Source organism: Sminthopsis crassicaudata, chromosome 3 (assembly GCF_048593235.1).
Source record: "Sminthopsis crassicaudata isolate SCR6 chromosome 3, ASM4859323v1, whole genome shotgun sequence".
NCBI lineage: Eukaryota > Metazoa > Chordata > Mammalia > Dasyuromorphia > Dasyuridae > Sminthopsis > Sminthopsis crassicaudata.
Window position 1 is genome coordinate 147,270,030 of NC_133619.1, and position 19,971 is coordinate 147,290,000.

The 19,971-nt window shown below is 33.9% G+C and overlaps 1 protein-coding gene across 1 annotated transcript in view; it reads left to right on the top strand.

Moving 5' to 3' along the window:
• GPC6 (glypican 6) overlaps nt 1–14,845 on the top strand; it is a 1,235,068-nt gene extending 1,220,223 nt beyond the window's left edge. The window contains exon 9 of the mRNA XM_074299354.1: nt 1,620–14,845. Coding sequence (XP_074155455.1) covers nt 1,620–1,822 — 203 coding nt within the window. The 3' untranslated portion in view covers nt 1,823–14,845. The remainder of the gene's footprint in view (nt 1–1,619) is intronic.
• Nucleotides 14,846–19,971: the final 5,126 nt, after the last annotated feature.

Genomic DNA, 19,971 nt, shown 5'->3' on the forward strand with positions numbered 1-19,971 from the left:
TGTTTTGGCTTCTATCTCAAGCTCAAAACCATTATCACGTTTTATAGCTATTATAACCCTTGCTGCTTTTGACATTTCTGCTTTATCACTTATTCTTGGCCCCCTTGAATACCTGTATCCATGATTAGTTTTCTCAAAGAGATGTGGCTATTATTTTTTCCAACTGGAATCTCCTTTCATTATTTGCTGCCAAAATTTTTAATATTCTAAATCTCTTTTAATAATAACTATGTAAAGGTTATAATACTTCATGCCCATACTAGTCTTCAAAACAATTCCCTTATCAATTTAGTATCTCTAAATTTAATTAATGTGCTCTTTTAACCCTCACATGGATCAGTAATGATAAAGCAGAGTAAATGTTAAGGACATAGGATAGCATTTTCAAATGACCTGATCTGATATTTAAATGTTCATTTCAAAGAAATGTGATTCTCTCTCAATAGACCATTTGAAACATATTAAGGGGAATGAAAGGAAAACTCAGTTTCCTTAGATTTAAAGAAGAGTTTGAAGTAGATTACCTGGGAAGGCCCAAAATTATGATCCTATAATCCTAATTAATATTCCATGTTTGAATAAGGTTAATAAAAAACTGAGAAAGTAGAGATGTGAAGGAGTTCTCACTGGGGTTGTGGAATTGAAAAGGGTGAGAATATGAAAGATAATGCAATGGGCATATAGTAGGGCATTGATAAAGAGATCATCCAAGACAAAGCATGATACTAGTGATCCAAAAATAGAAACAGAGCTTCCTGAACAATTTTGTTCATTAAAAGAAAATTTATTCCCTAGTCCAGGAACTCTTTGCTTCATCACCAATAGATTCTTTTGGATCAGAGCTGGGTTTGTACAATGCCTGTTTTTCCTTCCCATGTTTCCTATCCTTCCTTCCTTCCTTTTTTCCTTCTTTCCTTCCTTCCCTCCTTCCTTCCTTCCTTCCTTCACTCCTTCCTTCCTTCCTTCCTTCCTTCCTTCCTTCCTTCCTTCCTTCCTTCCTTACTTCCTTTAGCAAATTAATTTTCTTTTCTTTCTCTTGTAGCTCAGGATACTAACAATATCCTGTAAGGTAGATGCTATTATCATCCCCATTTTACAGAAGGGGAAACTGAAGGAAGCAAAAGTCAGGTGCCTTGCCCAGGATCACACAGCTAGGAAATATCTGAGGCCATATTGGAACTCAGGTTTTCTTGATTCCAGGTCAAGCCCATAGCTCATGCCATCTTTCTGCCTCATAGTGAATATTTAATAATTTTTATTTAATAATAAATAATGTTTATTAAATATTTGTTAAATTGAAATTGTGTGGTTTAGAGCAGGAATGCAACAATGCACACACACACATATATATACACTCACATCATAAATCATTATAATCTACAATAGTATTATGATACTCACATATGGGACAGAACCTGGGACAGAAGTTAATATTATATCATTCCTCAGTAGTTTCCGAAACTACAAATAGTGAAACAAACTAAAATATTTGCTAATAGCACACAAATTTGAGGAAGGTACTCAGAATAATTCATTTTGGTTTAGTTTTGGCTTTTTAATGTTCTGTTTCATTTCATCCTTAGTTTTTGCAGCTTACCATTTTCTCCTTTTTGTAACAGGTGATGAAACCAGTGGCTCAGGAAGTGGCAGTGGCTGTATGGATGACATCTGCCCCACTGAATTTGATTTCGTTACCACCGAAGCACCCCCTGTTGATTCAGATAGGAGAGAAGTGGACTCTTCAGCCCACAAGCTCAGCCACTCACTCCTCACATGGTCCATCCTCTTCCTTGTCGTCTCACTGCAGAGACAGTGGAGATAATCCTGGATTTTGGTCAGATAAACTGAGTTTTAGCTATATGAACAGCCAACTTCTTTTTCTTACACTATTGGACAATGGACCATGATACAATACTTACAGTTTTCTATGAGAAGAGAGCAGTACTGCAATCTGCTTCCCTTTTTGTTTTCCCAAAGAGTACCGGGTGCCAGACTGAACCGCTTCCTATTTCCTTCAGCTATCTATGTGGAGACCATGTCTATTCTTGAGTGAATTCTTACTCAAATCTTTCTTATCAAGGGACTTTCTTACCTTCATTTGCTTCTATGCTGCAGAAGTAAAGGGATCTCACATTGTGGGGTTTTTATTTCCTTTCAAAAAAGGGCAGGGAGGAGGTGGTAGGGGGAGAGCAAGATAAAAGAAAATAATTTTTCTTCAAAAATCAGGCCAAATCCCAAGACTGCTGCATTTTCAACAAACAGGAGGCAAAGGAAGATAGAAAAAAAAGACCCTAAACTATATCATTTTTTAAATTGACAGTCAGCCCTCTAATATGGGCTTCTTTATGAAAATTCAGGTCTATAAAATGGTCATTGGAAGAAAGAAATTTTTTCTAAGAAAAAAAAAAGTGAAAATACAGTATGTCTCAGTGGTGAATGTCTTGCACTCTTGGCCACCAACTTTATCTAATTGGTTGGAAGGCATGGAAACTGACAATTAGAAAATAATCTTTAATAGTAAACCAACACCGCAAAAAAGTTCAGTATTTCCTATTAACTTGCCATTTAGGATTCACATCAACCTGCCTAGTACACATTTCAGTAGTGATACCATTTCTCCTAAACTATTTAGTCTTTTTTTCTTTGTTATTCACTTAGCACAGGAGTTCTCCCTCCTTTGCACTACTTTTGTCAAATCTGCCCTCTCAGATTTGGACTGAAAAATAATATCCAGTAAAAGAATTTCTTCACTTTTGCCACCAATCCAACATTCATTCAATTTTTCTGCTCCTGTGCTTACTACCTTCCCAAAGTGACAGTTCTTTTAGTGAACTAATAAGTAACTGGATCCATATGCAAGTTTTCATATGTAAGACTCCCTTTGTGTCAGTTGGCTTCTGTATCACAAGGGCATTCAATCACAAAACAAATACTACAAAGAAGATTTAAAAAAAAACAGTAATAGTATTGACATGGAGATTTCTTTCACTTTTTTAGTCTTAGTATGATCATCTATTTTTATATATATATATTATATATATAAATCACAGATTTTAACTTCTTAACTACAAGCTCAGGGTTGACACACCTTTGTAACAAAACTGTTTTGTCAACCAGCTCTTCTTGTCTTGTGCTGCTCAGAGAAGTGATTTTTTTTAAAATGACTTATGAGCACTGAGAATCAAGAAAGAGAACTTTTTATGTATCTAACTGTCATTTTATTAAAAGTTCACCAGAGGACACCCTCTTGAGCATGAATGTGATTTGGCTTGGGGGTGCTCCAGATCAGATAGGGCATATGGGGAGATCCAGGTTACTGCAGAATTTGACTGGTGATGACAAATGTGTGCATAAAGAATGTTATTCATTGAAAATTATTGTTTTTTAGGAACAAGGTCTTTGGTCTAGAATTCCTGTTGTGGTTTGGACCCATTAGTTTAATTAGGGGTGAGGAAAGGGAGTTCAAAACCCTGGCCTAACCATCTACATCATGAAGGCCAAAATTAGATGCTATCAACTCCTCAAAGGAAAACATGACCAAAAAAAAAAAAAAAAAAAGATGAACAATAATATCCAGGGGACAGTTAGAGGTAGTGGGGGTGGGGGAAGTTCCATAAAAATAATTGATTATCCAAGTGTTTCTTGGTTTATATGATGAATCTGGCGTTGGTAAAGTTAGTTTCAGATACTATAAAATATTTCAGTCACATTAAAATTTACAATAATGACATGTAAATGGTATTTTCAATCTCATTTTCTCATCAAAATTATAATTAGTTATTGATTTAGTCACTGCATTTAAGTAGAATACACACAGCACAATAGTATTAGGTACACTTAAGCACTTTTACAAAAAATAAGGTATTTACAAACTACTATTGATATATTATGCCTAAGAAATAGGAAATATAGGTTTTTAATACTCTGTCTACCACCCTCCTAATTGAAATTTTTCAAAAACTCCAACACAAATTTCCTATTGCATACTTTTAAAAAAAATCATCAATCTGACTGCCAAACTTTGGCTTTGTATCACCAATTATGTATACAGAGAGCTCTCTGCAGTGACCAATACCTTAAATTACCAACTTCCTTTAAGAATCAGTATTTTGTTTCTCCAATAATGAAGGTATAAAGAAAATGATACCAATCTGATTTACCAGAATATTTGAGGAAGAGCTGGTTTAGGCAGCTCTGAACTCAAATTCTTTTCTTTTACAGTATTTCCTCCTTTTCCTTCTATGAAGTGTATCAAGGAGATGCCTTTTTCCTCATTTTCCCAATACAAATATTATATATTTATATGTATGTGTATATATATATATATATATATATATACATGTACATGTATTTATATATATATTTTTAAAACCTTATCCATTCACATCTGGTTAATGACATTGATTAGCTACAGCAAATCAACTGTGAAGAAAAAGTACCATAATACAAATCACCTTGGGTAGACATGGTCACAATATCACTTAAGTTGTACTTCTTGACTTCTCCCCTGCCATCCTCTTATGTCATATGACTTTTCATGTCCATTTAAACAGGGAGACTTTTATTCCACTGTTGGCATGACATCAGCTTAATCTAGATTGCTACCCCTTTTAGGAAATCTTTGGAAAGTCTATAACTTGAGTTCTCTAGTTTCAGAATTTAGTATAGTATAGTGGAGTACAGGAAGAAACTACATGATTTTCCATAATCTGTCAAACTGATGTTCCCTAAATGTTGTCCATTTGTCTTTACTTCATAACCTTTATTCTAAATAGGGAAGAATCAGTTCCACTGGGCTCATTGAAATCTGGAACTAGGAAATAATGAGTGGTGCTCATAAATGCAAACATTTAGATTATTTAAAGTGCCTCTATTTTACATGTTCTTTAGTTATAATATGTATTTTTCTAACAGTAATACACAGATATAATAGGTGTATATTAAACTATGTATATGTTATAGCTAAAGACTAAATGGGAGTTTTGTCTTTAGCAGAGAAGAACAATTAGCAAATTCATAAATTAGAGTTTGTTTATAATTCTGTTTTGAAGGGTAATGATTTGTTCTTTAACTTAGTATTCTATACTTTGAATACAGGGATTAGTTAAAGCCTGCTTTGAAATATAAGGGATGTGAAATTCTAATGTATTTGTGGAATTTAGACACATTATCTATCATTCACTGACAAACTAACAGTTGTAATGAAGACAAAAATCATTTCATCTGAACAACAATGTGATTTTATTTTGATGATGTCAATGTTAAAATAGCCCTAATTGATGATTTTGAATTGACATTTCCTATTGTAAACATTGGCCCACATTTGATCTTTACCTGTTATAAGTAGCTACATCATGGCTACAGACTAAACATTAGCTAAAATCTATAACGAGGAAGAACAATGAACAATATTTATATTTATATTTGCAAAGTTAAAAAAGTTTTTTTAAAATAAAGAGGTAGCTTAGATTGATTCCTTGTTATAAAATAGAAAATCAGTCATAGTCCATACAAATTTTCCTCTTAAATGCTTTCTTTTGCCAAGAGAAACATAATTAATATTACATTGATTTGCTAATTGTTCTTTCCTGTTATAGATATTAGTCACTGTTTAGTTTTAGACTGAGACATATATATGTGATATAAAGCTGTATGTACACTGGAGCCTTGCTATAACATGTCATGCTATAGCGCAAAATTCGGTCTAACAGTGTTGTCTTTAGCCTTATCCAAGGTGGGAAGAAGATGTATTTCTTACTGAAAGGACCTTGTAACAACTCATTTTAATGGCATGATCCCCACAAATGGCATTATAGTGAGGCTTCAGTGTGTGTATACATAAAATATATGCATTATGTATGTGTACACAGGTCCTCTCCTAACTTTTTATGTGGCTGTCAATTACTATGCGGGTTATGATTTTGCATTTCTAATTTGGATAGAAAGTTGCCATTAAGCTTGTATGAAAATAGTAAAAAAAATCATCTAATAGTTGTTTCCACTACCCTTTATGTATTTTTTCTTAATTACCCATATGGTTTAAGATTGAAAGCCTTTAGAAGCCGAAGTTTAAAAAAAAAATGGGGCAATTGATTATCTACCACTGTGACAATTTGAATGCATTTAGTTTGGGAAATCATTGACTTTATCCTTACCCCTAGACTATTAGGCCTACCCAAATGTATATGGTTTAAACAATGAAATGGAAAATCCTGTCTCTCTCTCACTTCTAAATTCTTTTCTCCTTCCAGCTCCTTTCTTAGAGCCCTAAGAAAAAATGTTAATATTACATAAGTGAGATCAGAAATGGGAAAATAATATGCGAGTGGGAGGAGTGGGGAGTAAAGGACAACAATTTTCTAAAATAAAAAAACGGCATTGATTTTTAGATCTCTAAGATGATATGACTATGCTCATAGGCAAGTTTAAATGACCTGTTAAACATATCACAAGCTATCAATTTCAAGTGGCTCACTTCTTAATACAGTTAACAATGATTTCTTTACTGAAAATATAGTACCATTTCAAAAATATTTTAGTAAAAAATTATAAAATCCCCCAAAGTATAGCATTTACCTGTAAGCAACACTATAATTTAAACTCACAACATTAATCTCTCTGTTTTATCCAGAAAGATAATCATTGAAAAACAAATTAAGGCAACTTTAGAATAACTGAAAAATCTGGATACAAATTTCTTTCAGGGAAGAAAGCTAATTGCCCAAGAAGCAAAAAAAGGATTCATGTGGTGGTTATTGACAGTAATTCCCAATTTAAAAAAAAATCATGAAGCTAAATGTGCACTTTGATTTTTCTGAAGAATTAAAAAGGGGTAACACAACATAGCCCACACTCATACAAGGGAAGGTCCTCTGCTTTGAGGTTTCCATATTGATGCTGACCAGACAATAAATGATAAATACACAGAAGGACAAGAAGCATAAAAGCAGATTATTGAGCATTCTACTACAATGCAACTATTTACTAAGAGGGAACACATTTCCATTCAATAGTCACTTCTATTTAAGAGTCTCATCACATGGGCAATTTGTAGACATGACAGAAAGCTATAAAGGATCTGCCTTTACATTTCAAATACTGCTGTCCTCCTTATCTTCTTTGCCCACCTTGAAACATAAGGCAGAGCAAGAAAGTACTTATAAATGTCCCAGATTAAAGTGAAGTAGAAATGAGATTCAAATTCAACTTCTTGGAAATCAAGTCCATCTCAACAAGCATTTATTGAGGAACTACTTTATTGCAGGTTATTATGCCAGGAACTAAGAGATGTAAAGGAAAACAAAACAAAAAAAAAGGATATTATATTGTTCCAGGGAGAATATTACATGTCAAATATTAAAAAAAAAAAAAAGAAACCACCAAAGAAATATTTTCTTAAACCATCTTTCCTTTAATGAATATCAACATAGATGTCATTTAATCAATATAGTGGCTCTGCCACTATACCCGTTTATAAGAACCCATTCCACCTTTGAAAGAAGAGTGGAGTGGCAGCTAGGTGGTGGAGTGGGTAGAGCACCAGCCCTGAAGTCAGGATGACCTGAGTTCAAATGTAGTCTCAGACACTTAACACTTCCTAGCTGTATGACTCTGAGCAAGTCACTTAACCCCAATTGTCTCAGCAAAACAAAACAAACAAAAAAAAAAAACAGAAAAAATGAATAAATAAATATTTTTTTTAAAAAAAGAGGAGTGGAGCCAGAATCTAGCAAAAATGAAAATCCAGCTTTTGCATATCTCCTCTCATTTCTTTTAACATATAGAGGATCCAAATACTTTTGAAAGAAGAGGGTTGATGAAGCAGTTGAAGTACTAGAGGGTAAGATTTTCATTTTCCTTAAAGTCTGAGTTGTCTTAAGAATTGTTAAATCAGGGGTTGATGAGGGAAGAGAATCTAGCAGTTTATTCATCTTGCTTATAACAGAGATGCCCAGAAAATGCATCTAGAGCTTAAAATGCCACTTAATTGGTTTATGTTTTCAAAGCACTTGAACATGAAAGGCTTATATAATTAAATACGATGTTCTGGTTGCCATGAGCGTCTGAAGCTATGTAGCCCTCAAGTCAATGGAGTTCTCTGCTTTGATTTTACAGCAATTGTAAACTAAGAACAGGAAGTCAGGTCACTGAGCCAAGCAATTTTATGTAATCTTTAAAAGGAGAAATTTGGAAATCTGAATCATAGATACAGACTTATAACTAACGGTTTATTCATATAGAATTACTGAAAAAGTATCTCAAATTGCCTTCAGAGGTCATAGAATTTGGAAGTAAATGGGACTTTTCCTCCAATTAATTTTTATAGATAAACTGAGTTCTAAAGGACTGATCCTCAGACTTGAAACCAGCTCCTCTGATTCCAAATCCAGTGTGGTTTGTTGCTCTTTGCAGTAAACCATGCTGCAACATGATAAATTTATTTTCTTATTTGAAATAAGGATTTCTGAGTTTTCTTTAATTTCATGGCATTTTTTGTTTTCAAATTAAATACATGGAAGAGCAGGACATAGACAACTAGTTCCTAGTTTGTAGACTTAGAAATGAAAGGACGCTTGGAGACTCTCTGGTCCAACTCCCTCTTGGGACAGATGAGGAAACAGATGAGGTCCAGAGAAATTAACTGACATGTCACACAAGAGCATGGACCAAATGAACTAAACTAGACTAAATTTTGGAAAGCATGTACCATTTCAGATTATATGCTTAATCTGTTTCTTCTGAGACCATTGAGTTTTGAGTATGTCTTCTTCTCAATAAAACATGATTTCAATATCCTCTAACAGTTATGACTTCCATTTTGGCTTTGAGGCTAAGTGGTCCAGTCCCAAAAGAAAATCCCATCTTTCTAACTTCCTGAAACTGCACTATTTGGCTCTGTGACAGCCTTCTTAGCTTACCTAGATTAATCTACTCCAAATATGTCTTTGTATTCCCATAGTGTTACATAGAGCTTGGCACACAGTAGGCACTTAATGTTTGTTGATTAATTGGTTTAAAACACATCCCATCCATTATTGAATTCCACCATACATAGGAGCATATACAAATTAGTTAAAACAATCAAGGAATCAGAGACTTGGCAGCAAAAACAGTCTTACTGAAAAAATCTACCTCAACAAATATACACACACACAAAAATGCAAACTAAATTTCTATTCATTTTTCTTTGCTACAGAAGAAATTGCAGACATTATTTAAACCTCTTGTTTCTTTAAAGTGGGCCCCCAAAGCCACAAAGATTTTATCATAAACCATTCTTTCAGCATCCTAATTCTGAATTATAAAAACATCAGACTAACATGTATAACTAAGTGAACCCTCTAGGAATGAATTCCCTTATATCTCTGATGATAGACTGATAATGTGAAAGTCATCTAATTCACCTATTGGGCTGACTTGGGTTTTGGGGGGTTTTTTTGTGTTTTTTTTTGTCCTAACTTAAAATTTCACTGGGGTATTTTTTAATTTTAAATGAAGAAATTCTCTCTTCTAATGCAATTTGACAACTATTCTGCAACTTGCAGTCTTAAAGATAAGTGCCTGGGGCACTGAGAAATTAGTTAATTGTGTGGTTTGCACAGAGTCATACAGACAGTATTTGAACACAGATTTCCTTGACTAAAGTGGGAAAAAAAATTTTTTTCACCAATGTGAAAAATTAGAAGTACCCAAATTATGTCAAGCCAAAGAAGTTACATCTAAACAGATTTATCAAGAGTTTTAATGACACAGAAATGATTATTATCATTATTTGTATTGTCATTTCATATCAATTAGCAACTTAAAGCTGTTTTTGCTAGTTAGAATTCTCATCTGATTACTTGATTTATTTGCTCTAGTTAATATGTCAAAATTTATGGGTGATGCACACATTAATCTCTAAGAAGCATATTTTTCCTTTCAAAAAGTAGAAAAGAAAGCTTCATAAAATTACAAAGCATTCGAAACCTTTGGATTTAGGAATATTCATTCCTCATAGAAAGAAATTAAGATGACTTCTCCCCATATCCCCAATATACACATGTATACATATATTCACACATGTCTCTTTCAGATTCTCCATACTATTCTTTGAAATATTCTTCCAACTTGTGCTTTCATGTCATGGGGAGTTTCACTGAGAGTAACATTAAGTTATACATTATTAAAAGATTCAGATCTTTTTTGCATTATTTTCTCAAGTTGGAAAATCCTTGAAGCTCACAGGCCAAAAAAAGTCTTATTTATATTTGACAGTACAATGGCAATCAATGAAAACTTGAGGGAAATAGAACAAAATTCTCTGAGATCATTTTACAGATGATGAAACTGAGGACCAAAGAAATTAAATAAGATGCCAAAGATGACAACTAGTTAGTAGCGGCAGAATTATTATCAGAAAAAAAATATATATATATACACACTTACATATATATAGAACTAAACAACATATATCACCCACATTTTAATAAATTTCTGAATTGGATGGGAGTTCTCAAATGTTGTGGAAAAACTTTGATTTTGGTAAACTAAAAGAATGCAGCATCAATTCATCATTAGTTCTATGTTTACAGACTCTATTTTTGAGACTACTTTGAGATATTGTTTTGAGAATGTTCAAGGAACTATAGAGAAAGATTAATCAATGAAAAAATTCCACTAATTAAATAGCCATTTGGCCTACATTTTGCATTTCACTTTATGTAATATAGACATGGTTTTAAAGTTCTTTGATTATAACATTAGAGCTTAAATTATTAAAAATAGATAACACTTCCTTCTACTCTTATGCCAACAAGATATGTTTCCTAGCTTTCTTTCTCTCTGATCTCTAAAACTAAGCCAGGTATTTTTTTAATCCCTGCACATCATGAAAGCCCTTGAGGACTTGTTTAATAAAACATTGGTGAAATTCCAGACGCCACACACTCTACCAATCATTACTACCAGCTTTATAGGAAATGACTCCACTTTTGGAGTATTATCCCACTCAGATTTATTGTTCTGCAATCTTTGTCCAGATATAATTTTTAGTAAAATTAGTAATAAAATAGCTAAAATTAGCAAATTGCTCCATTCACCAAGAGCAAACTCCAGCTGTTTCCACAGTCATTTTATACCCAAATAAATATATTTGCTACCTTATGTAATGGGGGGTTGAAGATTTCCACCCCAGCTGTAATTATTCTATGTGCCCATCTATGAAAAATAGCCAGCCCAATGCCATGTATTCTGTAACTAGCCTTCCTGTTTAACTCTCCTCTACTTACCTACTGTATTTGAAGAATTTGTGGAATCAAAAACTTGAGAAATAGCTCTGACCTTGTCAAGTTCATAATCCTAACCCACAAATTTCTTGCTCTATCCTTTAGTATTCTTTAGCTTCAAATGTATCAAGTACTCATTTTTATTCCAGTCTCTTCTTTATGTAATTTTGCTAGACTCTCCCAAAGGACAGGCGCATACATGATAATTACCATACCCTGAGCAGTTAGTTGCTAAATCTGTTTCTTCTGATGCCACTGAATAGATGTGCTTTAGATTCATTTAAGTATGTCTTTTTCACCTTGCCAATCTCAATGTCCTTTAACAGCTATGACCTCCATTTTGACTTTTTGGCTAAATGGTCCAATTCTGTAAGAAAAACCCATGTTTCTTACTCTCTGATATCAAGCTAAGTATCTTACATGGCCCTGTGGGAGTTTTCCTAACTCAACTAATCCAAAGTTGCCAAGGCTTGAGGTAAAAGGTAGTTCTTATTAATCCCCAACAAATTAAAGAAACAATATGGTAGAGAGGTGGAAGTGATATTCAGATTGCTGAAGCAATAAGGGCACAACACTAAGACTTTCAGTTCATCAGAGGATCCAATAGGTTCTTCATTTGCCTGTTCCTAAATGAAGCATTCTCCTCCTGAAAATGAATGGGGTTGTTTTAGTCTAGAAATGACTGGATCAACAAGGTTAGAGTATGTTGTTAAAAAAAATCCATATTCTGGATACTCATCTAAAAAATATTTGGCAGGTACCTACTATATGCACTGTGCTGTGCTATATTTAGGCAAAATATTTAGAGATGTTCTTCAGCATGAAATGAGAAGGGGTAAGGTAATTTTTTCATGGAAATAATAAGAATGTGTGGTATACTGTGAACAAAGTACATAAAACCAGCAAGTGGCCATCTGTTTTCATATATGCTATGACTTCATCATGACTTTTAAAAGTGATATTGTCTGTCCTGTCTCTAGAGAGGAAAAATGTTCATGAAGTTTCCAAAATCTGTACATAGTCTCTGTGTTCATGCTAGGACAATTGATCAAATGAGGCCCTGTTTTTTCTCAACTCCACATGCTCTGAAAAAAATCAAACAGGGCAAAATATTGATTACCAGAGCTCTTGTTCAATTTTAAAATCTTGATGATATCCAAACATAAACCATAAGAGCTTTGCTCTGACTATTTATGGTATTATCTGACCCTTTGACTGCTTTATAATCATACTCCTCCTATTTATTATCTAGTATATAGGAGCCTGAACTCTATTATCTAGATCTCTACCATAAATCTCTCCAACTACTGAGTTTTCTTAATCACAATTCTTTTCTTAGCTAGCACAGCATCAGAAAGTTTGGATGGAGGAAAAGAACAGGGACAAAGTTAGGGGAGGGGGACAAAGAAGCTTTCTAATTTCCTAAGGACAATAGGAAAACGGTATTTGACATTTCCTAAATGCTCTTCATTGGATCTACTGCCCATTTACCTCTTCATTTATCTCTAAGTCATTATTAACCTGGATGGAATATGGCAGCTCCAGAAGCCATGATCATTAATGTAAATACCATTTGTTCCTAGAAGACTTGCTTTTGCTGCTATGTTTTTCATACTTGTTGAACTCATTGATATTTCATGCCAAATACTTTATAGACAGCATTTAGAAATCACAAAGCAGCTAGACCATGAAAGGCTATGCTCCCATCCATCAGGAAATAGAGTCTTACTGCAGGGATGTTTTGTATTTGCTTTACATTCATTATGAGTTTCTAGCTGAGCCTGCTTTTCTCCTCAAATATTGAAGACAGAGCGAGCTAATGACATTCTGCTAACACAGACTCATGCTGGTAATTCTACATCTTCTGAAAGGATTGCATAGATGCCATTAAAAGAATTGCATTTGACAGCTGGGGCCATCAGGCCAGATGTGCTATTGGGTTATTAGACAAAGGAGGTCCTCAAAGACTTTTGAGGTAAAATTTGAAAAGTCATTACTTTATAAGATTGTCTAACTAGATGTCCCATAAATGCTTAAAACACATAGGAGACGTGCAATCAGATTAAGGAAATGTAAGTAAATGGAGAGGACAATAATAAACATGTCCCCAAACCCAAATTGTGGTTATTCTGCCTACCTTTTATCAGCAAAGTTGCTGATCCAAATTTACCAGACATTTGGTTTTTATTTTTCCTCCTATGTAATACATATATTGATGAACATTAGTTCTCCATTAATAATAGTGTTAGTCAAAAAAAAAGTTTCAGTTACATCATTACACCTACTTATCTTATGACATTGGTCATCAAGGATGAGAAAAATTTTAATTGGTGATATCTCTTTGGAGCCAAATTAGTAGTTCCCTAGGGGTTCTTTTTTTCAGAGTACTTTAGTTTTATTAAAATATCACATCACTAAATTGTTCTCAACTCTGGGGAAAAAAGCCTAAAACACTTTGGAGGCTCTATTAAAAAAATTCTCGTTATCAACAAATCTTTGAAAAGCTTCTTTAGCATCTGTTGAAATATCCCCCCCCCCCACCAACATACCGAAAAGTGGTAAGGAGAAATCCTGGGACTTTTCTTAATTAAGCAATAAGATATGGCGGAGGGGGGTGTAATGCTGAGATATCATACATCTGAAGCATTAAAAAGCTGAATACAGTTAAATACCTCTAAATCCTTAGGTATCTGATTCTCCGCCAAACGTGCCTTATTGCTGTTATAAAAAGTCTTTTCATATTTCTAAGTAGGATGTTCCAAATAGGCAAAGGCCCAGTTGGATGGGGTGTCTTGGTTTGGAAACTAATGTGACAAAAGCTATAATTTTCTCTCTTCCCACACCCTATTATCATCTAGGGATGGTGAGAGGGAAGTGGTGAGCTTATACCACATATTATGTTTTAATTCCTGTGCCAGTAAATAAGACAAAAGTCTGTGTAACCCCCAAGATCATTGCTACCTACTGTGGATAGCAGAATGAATAATATTTAATCATGGAAATCTGCTAGCAATGGTCTGGGCAATCTATTCTGAATATTTAAAAATTTATACATTTTTCTTAAAAAACCTTTCTAGCAAATCATTACAGCTTACCAGTTGTTGGGACTAATAATGCTACTATAAGTGCTAATGCAATACCATTTCCCCGCCCCCATCCCCAACACCAGATAGTAGTGGATCAGCCGATGAATCATGAAGATGAGTTGATTAAGGGGCATTCTTTGACACTGTTGCTATCAGTACTGTATGTAGAGACTTGACACCTCAGTGATGAAGACTTTAACATGCCTTATTTGTCCTAGTAATTTTTTTTACAATATGATGACTTAATAATAAGAGTTATTAGTTTCTTCTTCATTATAAATAAATTATATCCGCTCTGCCATGCAAACTATCCAATTCATTTTTTGAAGAATTGTGTTAGACCATTCTGGTCATGTCACCAACTCACCTAATTTTTATCCTTTCACCTTCGTTTGATTTGTATTCCATGAAGGAAGGTATTCCAGTGGTTTTGAAAAAAAAAAGGATTTGGAACCCTCTGATGGACTACAATAAATACTTCAATTAAGTACATGGTTTGTGTCCTTGTAATTTCTCCTCAATACTTTCAAAATGGTCTCTTTTCTAGTATTCCTTCAGTTCTGGAATTCAGGATAGTACCAAAGTAAGTTAAATATACTTGTTGGTAAGGAAGATTCTCTTAGTTTCTTTTATATATTCATTAAAATCAATTCAATTCAACAATCCTTTCTAGGTGTTTCAAAAAGGTTGGTTATAATAACAGACCTTTACATTGGACTTTGCACACATTATCTCATTTGATCATCACAATAACCAGAGGTAAGTATTATTGCAAATATCTTTATCCCCCATTTTATAAGATGAGGAAACTGAAGTTTTAAGAGATTGAAAGATACAGTCATAGTCATACATACAGTCATGTATACAATAGTAAGAGAGAAGTGAACCCAGATTTTCCCAGGTCTAAATTCAGTACTTTATCCCTGCATTTTGCTCATCATTAAAGTTCAGTAGTAAATTGCATTGATTTTGGACAAAAACAGATTTCTTTCCTTAAAATAAGCTGATTCTGTGATCCAGTCACACATATACACTCACATAATGGCTACAGAATTTATAGGAATTATTGCTCTTATTTCTGTGGCATTTTGAGAATTAGAAAATCACTTTCATTACAATGACCTTTTGAGGTAGACAGGGACAATAGTATTATCCCTATGCAATGACTGAGGCAGTTGAAGATCAAGTCATATATCAAGTATGACCTTAGTCCTCTGATTCTATATCATCTAACCCACCCTTCTCCTTATGTTGCTTAGTTGAGTCTTCAGTCTTCAGGATCATTGGGCCCAACTGTAGCCTTTCCTGGAATGGCTTCTATTTGGAGATATTGAAGCTGAAGCTAGATAATCACTTGGGTATATTACATCAGAGATTTCTGTCAAAAATGGTTGGATGAAATAGCAGTTGAGATACCTTCTAACTCTCAGATTCAGTGTCTCATTAATCATATTGATTCTTTGTGATCCATCTTCTAGCTTTCTGCTGGCCTGAGACTTTCACTGGCTGATTTTAGATTGCTTTCTGAAACAGAAGGAATCATATTCCTATCTTAGTTTTATTTATTTTGATAAGCATTTACTATGTACATATGCCAAACATTGTGCTTGATCATTGTATTAAAGATTGTCTCAAGGATCTTCCTAAAAGATTACACTCCATATTCAGCTTCTGCTAATATCCATTAAGTATCCTAATTAATAAGGGATCCTTTTAAAAAATAAAAACTTTGTATCCTATGAAAAATGAATATTTGGGAGGTTAAGTGTTGCTAAGATTTTGGCTTTATGTAGGCTGCCCAAAAGAAAGATACAATATTTATTCAACAGAAATCAGATAATTGAAGGAAGTCGCTTGAAAGACCCTGGAAAATTTTCCTACCAGGAAGGTAAGAAGGGAGAGAAGAAGAAAAGGAAGAGGGAAGGAATGAAGAAAGAAAAGGAAGAAAAGAGAGAAAAGGAAGACGGGAGGAGGAAAAGAGAAAGGGATGAGAGAAGAAAGAAACATTTTCATTTGAATTAAATTTGATTACTTCTCAGATCAGGGCTCAAAATTCTTCACAATATAAGTTTAAGTTCTGTACAATATGTAACTATCTTTGGGAAGTTTGACATTAGCAGATTTCAGAAAAGAGATATGATTTAGAAGGGAAAACTAAAAGAAAGAAAATGTACTTTGGCAAATGAAGTAGAAAATGTATCTAAACAAGATTGAAGTAAAGGCAATATTTTTTAAAGAGCACATATGAGTCAGAAGCAGAAATTTTAGTAGCTTATTGAATGTGGGAGGAGAAAATATTAAAAAGGGAGTATGCTTATTAGTAACCTTAAAGATGAAGAACAGAAAATGAGATAAGGCAATTGAGCAAATTCAAGGCAATGTGATGAAAGTGTCAGAAAGAGAAAATAACTTTGGAAGTATTCAAGAGCCAGAAAATATGAACCGAGATGCAAGGCAGCCAGAAATTATTATTCATTGATTATCTGGCATTGCTAATTTGAGTGTCATTCTAAAATCAATTTTACATTTTTATTTTAAATTGATTATACCACACAACCCTCCAGAGAAGGCCTTATAAGGTTTGGATAGATACAAATAAAAATAAGTCATTTGCAAAGCTTCTGAATTTCATCAACTTTCCCACATAATGTGTTTTCATTACAAAAATATCAGAACAACCATGCAGTCATGGATGTATGTGTCTTCTATATTTTTTCTTAATGTCTTGCCTCATAATGGTTAGTATTCTTCAGAGTTTGTTAGTAGCCATTACCAATCCCTAGAATTTACCAACCAAAATAGAATTTAAGAGATGGTTGATTCTAACCAGTGGTAAACTGTTAGGATTAATAAGTGAGAACTCAGGTTGTCTGGACAGTGACAAGGTGAGAATTCAGGTTTTCTGGACAATTACAAGGTGAGAACTCAGGTTGACTTGATAGAAGGAGCAAGCTCATTGGCTGAAGTGGTTCTTCCCAGAAGCCCTTGCATTATCCCACGCCCATTCTCTGGGAGGATAAAAAGCAACAGTGGGCCTGGAAAGTGAGTCTACATGGAGAAGGATAAGAGCTGGAGGAGATTCAAGGAGAAGACTTTGCATTACATCTGGCTTGACCGGGCTCTCTGCAGGAAGGGAAGTCACTTCTAAGGACAAGAGTTAACAGCAACTGCCTGGAGACAACGGTTCACTACAGGAAGAAGAATCTGTCTGAAAGATTTGAGTAGACACAGCAGATCTCTTCCCAGAGAGCGATCCGGCAGCTTCTGGAGACAACAGCTTGCTACAGTAGACATTAAAAGGAAATCCAGTTTAAAGCATAAAACATTTCTCTATCATGGTTTCCAGAGGTAATCATTTCTACTCTATTATCTTATTCAACCTTATTTCATTTATTACTGGAAAGTTGATACCTGATGATTACTGTAACTGATGTAGTGTTTACTGAAGAAAATTAAACTTGTTTGAGAGTTTTTATATAGTAAAGAAAAATAAATGAGATTTGTTTCCTGAGCTCATCTTGAAACTGCAAATATCTTCTGCCATGTCAGATTAAAAACAAGAATTTATCTATTATCATTATATAAAATTATATATATATCATTATATAATATATATCTTATGTATAAATATAAGAATGCAATTGATTCTTATGTCCAAAAGAACACACACACATATATGTAGAGAGAGAGAGAGAGAAGAGAAAGGGAGAAAGAAACAGATATAGAAAGAGAAGAGACAGAGACAGAGAGAGAAAAAGAGAGAGAGAGAAAGATTGAGAAGAGAGAGCATTAACTAGGAACATGTCATTTACCAAAAAAACAACATAAAGAAATATATAATCTAAAGCTAATCCTATTATTTTAACATCTTACATCCTTTTCTTGTACCTAAAACTGGTGGCATTTTGTTATTATATTACTTCTAGAACCTTGCTATTTTTCCATTATTCAGATTCCTTCTTCTTGCCATTTAGAATGAGCCAATCTACAAAATCATGATTAAGACACTGCCCCTGCAGTATACAATGAACTAAATGCCATGTACTTTTATCTAAGCAGCCACATGATAAATTCCATCCTGAAGCCAATGTCAAATGAAACATATGTGTAGATTACCTCATATGTCAGACATTTAGAACTATATAACAAACACTAAAAGGATTGGGATATTTACTTATGCTATCCCTTTAATATCCAAGTGAGGGGGTTAGTTTAGATGACCATTGGCATCTCTTTCAAATCGAGATCCCTGATTCCATGATCATCTTTGATTTTTATTTCTGTTACCAGGGATTGTACTTCTATTCCAAGACAAACACTGGGTTTTTTGAGCATTGTAATTAGTTAAGGTACTGGAAGGAGAAAATGAAACAAGAAGAAAATCTGACTTTCCCAGGGAGTGATTTTGCATATTTGTTGAGCCTGACATATGCAGATAGAGAGTTGGTTTCATGCCCTTCACTAAAATCTCTGAAACATTTATCCCAAATTTCCTAGAGTTCCTTTCCCACAATTAGCTATTTTTGTTCTTCTGTTCTTCCTTAGAAAAATAATGAGCTAAATGAAGTATACAATTATAAAAATTAATTCATCTCAATGCCTGCTAATGCCTATCACCCTACTGCTTTTAATTGATTTTGTTATTATACCAAACCTTGGTCTCCTAAACTCTAATGAGGATTGGGAGCTCTTATTAACCCAACAGAGCACTCTACTTTGATCTAGATAGGATCATAGAAAACATTTAGTTCAATTGTCTCATTATAGAGACAAGAATAATGGGAGTCAGAGACATGAGATTACTTGAGCAAAGTTATCCAAGTAAATAAGTAGCTGATTTGGAATTCAAAAATGTCTCCCAACTACAATGTTCTTTTCACTACAGTATACTATATCTCCTTAACTAATAAAATGTCAATGTCAAGCTATGGGAAAGAGTTGTTTTGGAATAGAGATCCCTTCCCATAAGCTAAAGTTTCTGAAACATTTTTTCATGAGTGACCTCTTTTTGCTTGAGAAATTTTTACATGGTACATAGGTATACTAATCAAATATTTTCTGGTAATTAATCATAACTTTGTAACTCCCACATTCAGTTATGAAATCCCATATGATTTCAAAACACACCATTTAAGAAGCTGGACCTTAAACCATACTGCACAACTTAATCCCACAGACCAAAGAACAAGAAGATTTTTTAAGTATATATGAATCTCTGTTCCTTTTACTTTGACAGGAGTCTCCACAAGTATATAAACATTGTCTCTTGGCATCCAGAGTGAGGGGCCAAAGTGTCAAGGCTGTCAGAGCTGCTCATAGGCAAAATCATGAAAAAAAATTTTAATTTAATTAATTTTTCTCACCTTCCTTACCACTTATGCCTCATTATCATGCAGCAAATAATGGTTATACACATCATTAAATATATTAGATTAACTTTATTGTAGATATTACTTGATTACAATACTAAACTCTGTGCATTCAAGTTCAATTAAGTGCCAATTATGTAGCACTGACCAAAAATGCCATAGGACTTTAGAGACATCAGTGTGGGGTGTGGGCTTGTGTATTTAGAGAAGGCTATTTATGGAGGAGATAATTCTTAAGCTTGATTGTAA